We start from the raw sequence: 11,190 nt of genomic DNA, 5'->3' as shown, positions 1-11,190 counted from the left end.
TATCAGAGCTGTTCCTCGCCTTTCATGTGTCAATGAAAGGCGTGTGTGTGACGTCCCGGCTGAAAGAGAGAGTTATGGATCAGGCAGAAGAAAAGCGTCCAGGAGAAGAGGCTGGTGTGTGTGAGGACGCCTCAGTGTGTGTGAGACTCGCATCCAGGGGCACGGAGGACAACGGCGGCACGGAGGGAGTTTGTGAACACAACACAAGGTGAAATAAAGTTAAAATGGCGGCACGGCGCTGGCCTCCCGAAACTCGGAGCGAGGCAATGTTGTCGCCGGAAAACAGAAAGTCGGCATGTTCGTCTCCACCGGTGAAGGCATGTTCCAGGTGCTCAGATCAATCTGGAACCCGCAACTACGTGGAAGAAGAACCCGCTCGCTCAGCGGCAGGAGGACACGGTCGCTCTCGGGAATTCATCCCTGTTCTTCGCACTCCTAAGAGGTCTCCCGTAAACCGCGAGACCCCCTATCTTCTCGTCACCCGGAGACTCGGGACCGCGACGGTCCGTCGTAACGGAGATGATTTCCATTGACGATGTGTGACAAGCTTTGAGACGCCGTCCATGTGCGTCATCTGTGCCGAGGTTCTTCGGTGCCGCGGGTTATTAACAAACACACAAATACTCTGAAAACACAAGTTGCTCCTCCATTCATCGGAACTGGAGAAGAAGATGGAGGAAACTAGAATGCTGTTATTTTGGTTCAATAACCTCCGACGACAAAGCAGACTGTGCACTGCACACAGAGCAATATCCAGAAACAGAGTGAGCGCCCTCCGCCAGCAGCGCCGCACCCCCACATCCCCCCCGGGCTTCCCCCTGGAAGGGGGTTTTGCTGGGAAGGTCAAAGATCAGGGGATTGTCATCTCTCGTACAGTCTGACGCTCTGAGAGGTCTTTGTCTGTGACTTTTGGATGTAAAACTGAAATCAGGGAGTGTATGTCTTAGTGCGAACACACACACACACACACACACACACACACACACACACACACACACACACACACACGCACAAAAGACGACACACGGAGAACACGGCAGTCTCCCGTGTGGCCACAGCGCGCCGCTGTTCCCCCGAGCCGGGAGACAAGTCAAACGCGAAAAGTTGAGAAGTGAAATGGACGGAATGATTGACAGATGTCAGATTATAAAGAACAACAAAGCACTGATAAAGTGTTATTAAAGTTACAGTCCGTGTGATCCCACCGCCCGGGGGGGACCGCCGGCACAACACGGGGAAACGATCGATTGTTTCTCCCGTCATGACATGAACCGGACGAGAGTCCCGTTCAGCACTCTTTCTTCCGGTGTTCGGTGCCGATAGATGATCTATAGATAGCCGCGCCGTCTAAATATAGGCGCAGGTTTCCCCGCGGCCCCCGCTGTTTCCTAGAGTCGTGTCGGATGGCGTAAACACTCTTTCCGCGCGTCCGTCGCAGATATTCCACGGTTTGCGTCTCCGCTCGACCAAACCCGGCACTTTCCGCTGATGGCGCTTCCGGGGCCCAAATAAGGCGCCGCTCGCCGGATCCGACCTTTTATGGGCGCGCGCTCTTTTCAACCGGAATTCCTCTTTTCGTCGCGCGCACCCCGCTCACGAGCGGAGCTTCGTCGGAAGAATACGAAGATGACGATGATGAGGATGATGATGAAGATGAGGAGGAGGAGGAGGAGCCGAAGGAGAACCCGGCGGGGTCTCTCCTGGCCGCGGACGCGGGCCGGTGTGCGGCGGCCGTCCGATCCGCAGTGATTCCCGGGGAAAACGTCACGGGGACCCGCAGCCAATCAGCGCTCGGAGCGCCTCCTTTCCCCCCCGCCCACTCCATATGTGGGCAATGACGCGGAGGCGCCTTCAAAGGGTTCCCATAAATACGCGGGCCGCCGGGGCCGCCGTTCCCCGGTAACGACCAGGACGCGGGCCAGTTCGCGCACGGAGCGCGTCCACGCAGAGACGCGGACACGGACATGCGCTGACGCCCCGGCCCGCGCCCCCCCCTCCTCCTCCTCCTCCTCCTCCACCACCACCACCACCACCACCGCGATGACGGCCAGGACCCTGGAGAAGGTGCCGCTCAGCCTCGGCGGCTTCGTGCACGCCGGCCCGGAGAGCGTGTTCGCCATGGACGAGCTGGCCGGCGGCCTGCAGACCTCCGTGGCCGTGTTCCCCGGCGCGGACACCGGCGCGCACTACGAGCCCGTGAACATGGCGGGTGAGTGTGTGTGTGTGTGTGTGTGTGTGTGTGTGTGTGTGTGTGGGAGGGGAGGGGGGCAAGTGCGGGTTCGAATGCGGTTCCGTGTGCCGAGACATGTGGACGCAGATTCCCAGGGGTTTGGAGTCTCTCGGAGCGCGGAGGAGACTCTCTGGAAGCATCTGCCCCGGTGCTCGGAGTTCCTCCTCACGCCCTCCGTCCGACTCCAACATCTGGCCAGATGTCGGAGCGGCTCCTCTCCGGTAAGTCCTGAGGAGACTCCGCTCGCCGGTCGTCCGGTCGTCAGGTGGGCACCTCCCGGATGTCGGGTGTGAGATGTTGACCCCGGTCCCTCTCCGTCCCCAGAGAGCCTCGCTGCCGCGGACGTTGCGGCGGAGCGCCGCGGGCTGGACCTGACGTCGTACGGCGGATACCCGCCGCCGCCCGCGCCGCCGGCGCCCCACCGCAACCAGACCTTCACCTACATGGGCAAGTTCTCCATCGACTCGCAGTACCCGGGCAACTGGAACCCCGAGGGCGTCATCAACATCGTGTCGGGCATCCTGAACGTGGCCCAGCCGCCGGCGGCCGCCGCCCCGCCCCCGCCGGGCCCCCCCTCGTCCTCCGCCTCCTCCTCTCCGGCGTCCGCCGCTTCCCCGCAGCGCTTCCCGGGCGGCGCGCTGAGCTGCGGCCTGGCGGCGCAGCAGCAGGAGATGGAGCAGCAGCTGCACCACCCGCACCCGCACCCGCACCCGCACCCGCACCAGCACCCGCACCACCACCTGTACTCGCCGCCGCCGCCGCCGTACTCGGCGTCCGGCTGCGGGGACGCGTACCAGGACGCGTCGGCCTTCCTGCCCGCGTCCTACCCGCCGCCGTCCTACTCGTCGCCCAAGCCGCCGGACGCGCCGGGGCTGTTCCCGCTGCTGCCGGACTACCCGGGCTTCTTCCAGCCCGCCTGCCAGCGGGACGCGGCGGACCGGAAGCCGTTCGGCGCGTGCCCTCTGGACACGTTCCGCGTGCCGCCGCCGCTGACGCCGCTCAACACCATCAGGAACTTCACGCTGGGCGCGCCGGGCGCCGCGGCCGAGGGCGGCGCGCCGCGGCTGGCCGCCGCCTACAGCCCGCAGAACCTGCCGCTGAGGCCCATCCTGCGGCCCCGGAAGTACCCCAACCGGCCCAGCAAGACGCCGGTGCACGAGCGGCCGTACCCGTGCCCGGCGGAGGGCTGCGACCGCCGCTTCTCCCGCTCCGACGAGCTGACGCGCCACATCCGCATCCACACCGGACACAAGCCCTTCCAGTGCCGCATCTGCATGCGCAACTTCTCCCGCAGCGACCACCTCACCACGCACATCCGCACGCACACCGGCGAGAAGCCGTTCGCCTGCGACTTTTGCGGCCGCAAGTTCGCGCGCAGCGACGAGCGGAAGCGGCACACGAAGATCCACCTGCGCCAGAAGGAGCGGAAGTCCACCTCCGCCGCCGCCGCCGCCGCCGTTGCTGCGCCCTCCGCGCCCGGCGGCGGCGGCGGCGGCGCGGTCTGCTCCTAGACTGTGACCAGCAAGTGGACCGCAGACCCGCGGCCGTGCGTAATTACGCACGGACTCCATGCGCATCTACGCGTCAGGACGCCGTCGCCAGAGTTACGGGTTCGCTAACCCGCGTGTCCGTGGGCTCCGTGACGCAGTGCCTTCGGTCACCCGCCGCTTCTAACGCAGCTCCCCGCCTTTAACGGCAAATCTCACCTGAGCTCACCTGGGACCCGCGCGTGTCCGTGTTTGGGCCGCTGCGCGCGGCCCTCCGTGGAGCCGCGGGACAGAAAAACAAGCGAACCCACGACGAGGATTCACGTCTCACCCACTCGGGTTCTTATTTCTGTTCCGTCAGGGTTGAGAAATGTGGCTCCAAACGCACTCTGTCCGGAAGGGTGTGTGTGTGTGTGTGTGTGTGTGTGTGTGTGTGTGTGTGTGTGTGTGTGTATGTGTGTGTGAGCGCGCGGCCAGGGTGGAGCTGAACAGGGCTTCTGAGGGAAAGGTCTCGCGTGGACGAGGACGTGGAAATCAAACATCTGCAGACCCGTGGGGCGGGGACATGGAAAGGGTTCGGTAAAGGACCGGGGGAAGAACCAGGACGAAGCGCCTTCACACGCACGCACGCACGCACGCACGCAGGTGCAGACATTAACAGAATTAACGTCCACACCAGCAGGTCCTGATCCGCTAAGGGCTGAAGTCACTCCAGCTCTGGCCGTCGGTGAAGATCTTTGTTCAACCTCCGTGTTTTAATACAGATTCTAATGACATTTAAAAAGAAATAAAATAAAAAAAGAATTATTCCATGAATAAATAAATCTGATCAGATGTCATAATATTGGTGTTTAAAATGGTGACAGATTTGATACAACTGTGTGTTCCAGCGTTTCTTTATTAGAATGTGTGTGTGTGTGTGTGTGTGTGTGTGTGTGTGTGTGTATGTGTGTGTATGTGTGTGTGTATGTGTGTGTGTGTATGTGTGTGTGTGTATGTGCGTGGGCGCAGGTCAAACTGGAACGTTGAAGCGCGTGGATGAAACGGAACATTTTCAGTTAGATTATTGTGCGAGCACACACACACATACAAAACCACATTCTAATAAAGAATCGGTGTAACACTCATAGCATACAGTCTCACAAAGAAACACACACACACACACACTTCCAAAAAAGATGCATGCATGATGACCAAAACACGTGCATTTACACACACTTAGATATATGCATCTATACAATGCATCTATATATGCATCTATCTATACAATGCATTTTAGGGGGGCACTCACCCACCCAAACACACACACACACACACACACACACACACACACACACACACACACACACACACACACACACACACACACACACGGGCATACAGTGAAGTGCTTTAATAGAGTATTTTAAGAAAGTACAATGACTCAAAGATGTGTGGGAACTTAAGGATTGGAATAAACTTGTTGGTTGTTGATGCTGCTTGTCCTTCAGAGCAGGTCCAGGGGGCTGGAGATCATCCGGGGGGTTCAGGGCTCAACCTGGACCTTCACTCTTCCATCACAGGGAGACACACGACCAATACTTTGGTCACCTTTGGAGACACGCGACCGTTCGTTCGCTCCTTCACACGGCCGATAAATACAATCACTCAGAGGGTGGAACTCCGGAACTCCCGAGGAACCCCGGGCAGAGACGGGGAGAACATGGAGACTCCACACACAAAGCAGAACCAAGGACCTTCTTGCCGAGGGGCAGAGGTCCTGACCCCTGCCACGCAGAGCCTCACGTAGGAAGGATTTGCTCTTGCTGGAGGCTCCGTGCTGTGGGTTCCCCTCCTTCACGGAGCAGCCGTGTCTCAGCTCTCTGGTCTCCGACTCTTCATGCCGAGGTTTGAGCAAAACTCCGAACCCCAAGAGATTCTGACCGTGTGGTTAGCACCTCCCACCGCAGCTCCGCCGCTATCGGTGTGTGAGTGTGTGTGAATGCTGGAGTAGTCGTACACCTGACACTCCTCACGGTCTGCTGAAGCAGAAGAACATCGGCGATGAGAGGAGGAAGGCTTGTCCCCCCTCGTGCAGGTGGAGGTGAAGACACATCCAGGAGACACTTGATTGGATGGTGCCAGCAGGCCTTCTGCAGCGCGATCCCGCGCTTCTTCCGTTTGAGACGTATGTTCACCAGTGGGTCGAGTGGGAGACCCACCGGCTCCAGGCCTCCCGCTTCTCCTGTCGGCAGGGTGGCGTGATGCCGGAGTCGGTCCCAGCGGTGATCCGGAAGAGGCAGGTCCACGGGAGCCTCCGCGCAGGAAAGCCCCCTTCTGGCTGCGGGGCAGAAGCTCTAACCCCCGACCCGGAGCCGCCCGTCCACCCGCACGTTCTACCAAAGTCCCAGGTACATTGGATGAAGAAGAGCGGTGAAGGTCCGAGCAGATCCTCATCTGCATCCGCGCGGACAAAACCAGATCACGCATGCTTTGAAATATTTGCTTTTATATATTACAGAGATATTTGGTTTACATTTAGATATTTGGAAGTGTAGACACTTACTGATAGAAAACATCTCTACCTGAGATCATCTGCTGAGAGGCAGGGGCAGAACAAGAACATCTGGACAAAGAGGGTTCCCTGGTGTCTCCTCGTTGCAGACATTCAGAGGAGCACCTTCATGAACCAGGAACCCCACGTGAAGTCAAACATGAGGATGGAGACGTGTTCTGAGCTCCTCCTCCTCCTCCTCCTCCTCCTGGACGGAGCCACATTCATCTGCTAAACCTTCAAATGTCGGCCTTTGGAGACGATGCACACGTGCACGTCCACGAGTATACGTAGGTTACAAAATAAAGCTTGCTGTCAGCGAGTGTGTGTGTGTGTGTGTGTGTGTGTGTGTGTGCATGTATACTGTATGTGTGAGATGCAGAACCTCCTCCTTATGGATGGACATCAACACTGGCTTGTTTTTGGACAACACACGGCTCGGTGATACCGTGATGCTGATGAGGACGGACACAAAGAGCTGAGTGGTGGATTTAAGGTCCCTCCCGTCTCCTGGAAGGGTTCCTGATCTTAGAACGACCTGTGCGCCTGCTAAGATGTTCTTTGGACATCCATAGAGAAACTGAACCCGTGAAGGGAGATGTTATACTGAGAGCTGTGACTCTCCGGGGAAGCATGAGCGTCACTGGCACCGGCCGGAGGCGGTCTTCACCCTGGAGGGCGGTGTGGCCTCCACCGGACGGATGGTGGATGTGTGCTGTGCCTTTGCCAGCGGACTCCCGGAGTTCCAGTCAATGCAGAGCGGATGTTGAACGGATGCTCTTCCTCAGCAGACGTCTGGACGGACTCTGGAATGACCTGGCAGAAGAGCTGGAGCTGAGATGGACGTCGGAACGGAATGCTACATTTGCCCCGGGCAATTCTGTGATATATGCCCACTGTCCTCCTGAGGATGCCGTGTGTCCTCCTGATGGGTCCAAGAGGCGTCATGTAAGTCAGATGTTTGAGCCCCGGGACCGACCTCGGGCAGGCGTGACGATCTTTGGCGTTCGGGTGCGTCTCGGTCTCGAGTCCTCGGTTTCACAGAGCGCTGTTTTTTCAAGTCTGGCATCGAAACGGTGAGGGCCTGGGTTCGGAGGTCCGGACCGCCGGAGGTCGGCTGGGGGCGGGGACCGTAAGATGTGACGGCCCCCGAACCCCGCTCAGGCCTGGATAGATCTGTCCTCCTGTGGGACGGGCAGGTCCTTCAGACGGAGACCACCGGGCCGGGGTAGGCTTCCCCTCCACACCAGAAGTCCTCTGGCTGAGGGATCTCGAGCAGCCAGGTCTCCTGGCCTCCACCGCCACCGGCTCCCCCTCCGTCCGCCGTGGTGTGAAGGACCTTATAATAGTGGCAGTCCCGCCCGTCCTCGGGGTTGTACGGCGGCGCCAGGATGTCCAGGAAGGCGGCGGGTCCTTCTAAAGCATCGATCTGGTGGAGGTTGTCCCTCAGCGGGGTGAGGAGACACGGCCCGCTGCTCTCCGAGTACTCGGCCACCGAGCGCAGCACCGAGCGCCGTAGCGCCGCCAGCTGAGGCGCCGCCAGCGGGGGCTGAAAGGCGGGCAAGGCGGCGCCGACAGCGGGCTGGTCCTCCAGCTTGTCGAAGCAGCGGACGCTCACCTTCCCGTAGAGAACCTGGAGACACAAAGAGCAGCGTTACGCGACCGGCACGACACATCGAGGAGGACGGACGAAGAGCCCGGACACGAGGACGCGTCACCGCGTGCCGGTAACATCCGGGCATCACATCGGCTCCTGACGGCATCCCTCGCTGGAAGGTCCCCAGCAGAGGACCCGCGGGGGCGCTTCACGCCAGACAACGATTACAAAAGATCAATAACTATATTCTAGATTATTGGCTTCAACCAGCCCACCGGCCCGGGTGTTTGCTGCAGTGTTCAGAAGATCCAGACGGTCCAGAGGGACTGATGTCCCACCAGATCCTTCATTCATTCATTCATTCTCGAGCTGCTTACCCTGCAGCGGCGGGGCGAAGCGTACCCCTGCCAAGAGGCGGGGTCACCCTGGACTAATCACAGGGCCGCGTACAGAGACGTGCAACCATTCACCCTCTTGTGCACGCATGTGGACGATGCAGGGTCTCCACCGAAGCTCCCGCATGGTGTCGGACTGGGGGAGGAACCCCATGCTGAGAACATGGAGACTCCACACCGGACCAGGGAGCTCCTGCTGGGAGAGGGGGCTCTAACCCATCTAACCACCACTCAACGGTGAACTTCAAGCCCTCTTTTACGTCCAATGTGTCGCTCCCGCCACCCGATGGCTTTAAGCAAACATCTCAGGACTGACTGGAGATGATTGGATTTGAAAGCGTCTCATTTCTCGATGTCTACACCTCATCAGCTGCATCATGAAAGCACCAGGACCACGAAGGTCCACCCGGTGTAGATGATGCTGCTCGGCCGGAGGCTCTGAGGAGGACAGGTGTCCTGGACCCACCTTGAGCATCCCGTTCATGCCGGGGTGGTCGTGCAGCGGGATGGAGGCCCCGGTGCGGAGCAGGAACACCCCCATGCTGAACACCTCCGTCTCGCAGATGTGCATGTAGGCGACCGGGGGTCCCGAGGGTCCCGGGAGGGCCGGTTGGCCCACCTTCCTCCTCCGGGGGGCGATCTTCAGGTCGGCCGCCCGGAGCGCGGTGACCAAGGAGACCAGCTGCGCCTGGCGGTCCTCCGCCGCCGCCTCGCCGCCGGCGGGGGGTGCGGGGCCGGCGGGGCCGGCGGGGGCCTGCGGGCCGCGGTAGGCGCTGAAGGCCTGCTTCGCGATCTTCTGGATCAGCGGGGTCTTCTGGTTCCGGGGCATCCTGGCGTCGGGAGGGAGCGGTCACCGGGGCGTCGGGGGGAATAGGGCTCGCAGGACCCCCGGCGTCATCAAACGTCGCCCGGAGCGGAGCGTCCACCTCCCGGGGGCCAAAGGTCAGCGGCGTCGGGACGTCGGACTTCACTTCGCCGCGATAAAGACGGATTCCATGCCGGACGACGGCGCTCCTCCGGACTCACCGCTCTCCCTCCTCGCCCGGGCTCAGGGCGCATGCGCGGGGAAGCGCAAAGGATCCTGGGATTTGTAGTTCGAGTCGAGCGGCCGCTCGGGGGCTCCTCGGAGCGAACGCGAGCATCCGGGTGCTTTCCCGCCCCCGTCCGCCCAGAGGACGCCGTATCACACGGGCGGTTCGTCGCTACGCACCGACGCGCGGCTCACGGCGGAGAACCGGACCGCGGCGCCGGCCGCGGGACTCCGTTTCCCGGCGGCCTCGGCGATGCGCGGCAGACGCGGGGGTGAAACGAGAGGGGAAGGCCAGACAGGCCGTTGAACCGCGCCTCCCCCTCACATCCTCCTGCACATCCCGGGCTCCGCGCCGCTCAGCCCGGACCCGTCACTCCCACCCCACGGAGGATCCACGGATGATCCGTGGACGATTCATGAATCCATGAGCTCAACCGGTGGTTTCCAAACGCACATGTGACTGTTCTGATCTTTTCATGTTCAATCTGCATTCACCGTCGACCGAAACATCAGCACCTTTTTAGAACTTTGTTTATTTATCCCGACCCGAGGATGGAGAGGCCGCTGAGAAGATGAAGATGTGTGCAGAAGGATAGCTTCAAAAGGACCGCGGAAGACAGTGAGATGTTTCCACCGTGAGGTGTGTGTCCTCAGTGGTGTGTGTGTTCACGGACACGTCGAGGTCGTCGCGTTTCCACCGAACGGCGAAGACCTGGCGGCCCGCGAGGCCTCGTCGTGTCACACCGGGTTCGGCGTCGCGGCCCCGTCGTGTATCTGCCCCGCGACGGATGATGCGGGACTTGGTCCTCTCTCCGAAACGCAGCTGAGAGAGCTTCCTCCGAGTGGTTTGCGTAATCTGGGTTGAGAAGAAGGCCATGAGACATGTCAACAACAGCTGTTGACAAGCCAAACAGTGGACGTGCACGGCGCTGAGCTGTGAGGACAGAGGAGGTGGACCACAGCAACCCTCCGGAAGATACAGCACTGACTCAGACCCATCTCAAACACTCAGCTCGGCAGGGATGAGTCATCCTGCACACACACTCCTGTACTCGGTGTGGTTGTGTGTGTGTGTGTGTGTGTGTGTCTCACCATCATCCATAATGTAAGACATAAATGCACATTTACTCACACACACAAATGCAAACAAGTGTGTGTAAATAAGCACTTGGGCTTCAGCCAGCACACACACACACACACACACACACACACAGGGATAATAAGGTTGCTTCATCCTCATTTATACACGCACACACATCTTGCTATAGAAGATAAGAGCGATCCTTAATAATAATAATAATAATACATGGGATTTTTATAGCGCTTTTCATGACACTCAAAGACGCTTCACAAGTAAAAAACAGAAGGAACAGAACATACACAGAATTATTGGGAAGAAGTCCATAATTGAACACGTGTTTCCTTAGAAACACGCAAGTCATTAGCAACCGTGTTTAATAATCATTCATTCATTCATTCATTCATTTTCCACACAGATTATCCTGGTCAGGGTGTGTGAGAGGGGGTTCACCCTGGACCAATCACAGGGGTGGTTCAGAGACACACAACCGTTCACCCTCTCATTCACACACAGTGTAGGATCTCCGTGTACCTCCTGTGTGTTTGGAACCCGGAGAACCCCGAGGAACCCCACGAAGACACGGGGAGAACATGGAGACTCCACGCAGGAAGGCCTCCGGTGGGAATCTACCCAGGGTCCCTCTGGCTGCGTGGGGCGGTGGGTAACCCCTGCGTAACCCGGTAACCCCTGGTAACCCCGACGTGCAGCACCACGGAGGTCACATCTGTGATGTGAAGGTTTCATGCTGGCGGCAGCAGCAGGACAGCCGGTCTCATGAAGAACCGATGTTTGTTTTACACACTGTGAAGGTTTCTGCCACTTTCACGTTCAAATACA

At 59.4% G+C, this 11,190-nt stretch overlaps 2 protein-coding genes across 2 annotated transcripts; one reads left to right on the top strand and one right to left on the bottom strand.

Annotated features, from left to right (window-relative positions):
• The first annotated feature begins 1,900 nt into the window (after positions 1-1,900).
• egr2b (early growth response 2b) lies at positions 1,901-4,559 on the top strand. Its single transcript, XM_086158585.1, has 2 exons — positions 1,901-2,209; positions 2,555-4,559. The coding sequence occupies exons 1-2, from the start codon at positions 2,041-2,043 to the stop codon at positions 3,739-3,741; spliced, it is 1,356 nt and encodes a 451-aa protein (XP_086014711.1). The 5' UTR covers positions 1,901-2,040; the 3' UTR covers positions 3,742-4,559.
• Positions 4,560-6,188: 1,629 nt separating this feature from the next.
• Positions 6,189-9,293, bottom strand: adoa (2-aminoethanethiol (cysteamine) dioxygenase a). The gene is made up of 2 exons (XM_086158333.1): positions 8,709-9,293; positions 6,189-7,883 (listed from the first exon to the last, which is right to left on the bottom strand). The coding sequence occupies exons 1-2, from the start codon at positions 9,069-9,071 to the stop codon at positions 7,455-7,457; spliced, it is 792 nt and encodes a 263-aa protein (XP_086014459.1). The 5' UTR covers positions 9,072-9,293; the 3' UTR covers positions 6,189-7,454.
• Positions 9,294-11,190: the final 1,897 nt, after the last annotated feature.

The sequence above is a fragment of the Fistularia commersonii genome, chromosome 13 (assembly GCF_037954325.1).
Source record: "Fistularia commersonii isolate RoL2024-O1a breed Wild chromosome 13, RoL_Fcom_v1.0, whole genome shotgun sequence".
Taxonomy (NCBI): Eukaryota; Metazoa; Chordata; class Actinopteri; order Syngnathiformes; family Fistulariidae; genus Fistularia; species Fistularia commersonii.
The sequence above is the reverse complement of the archived record's forward strand: the minus strand, read 5'-3'. Positions and strand labels throughout refer to the sequence as shown.

Bases quoted from the DNA above. Each gene is read 5' to 3' on its own strand.
- egr2b (XM_086158585.1), top strand. From the start codon at position 2,041: ATGACGGCCAGGACCCTGGAGAAGGTGCCGCTCAGCCTCGGCGGCTTC. The intron at 2,210-2,554 runs GTGAGTGTGTGT...CTCCGTCCCCAG, and splicing joins CGAGCCCGTGAACATGGCGG to AGAGCCTCGCTGCCGCGGAC.
- adoa (XM_086158333.1), bottom strand. From the start codon at position 9,071: ATGCCCCGGAACCAGAAGACCCCGCTGATCCAGAAGATCGCGAAGCAG. The intron at 7,884-8,708 runs GTGGGTCCAGGA...TTGTGTCTCCAG, and splicing joins GCATGAACGGGATGCTCAAG to GTTCTCTACGGGAAGGTGAG.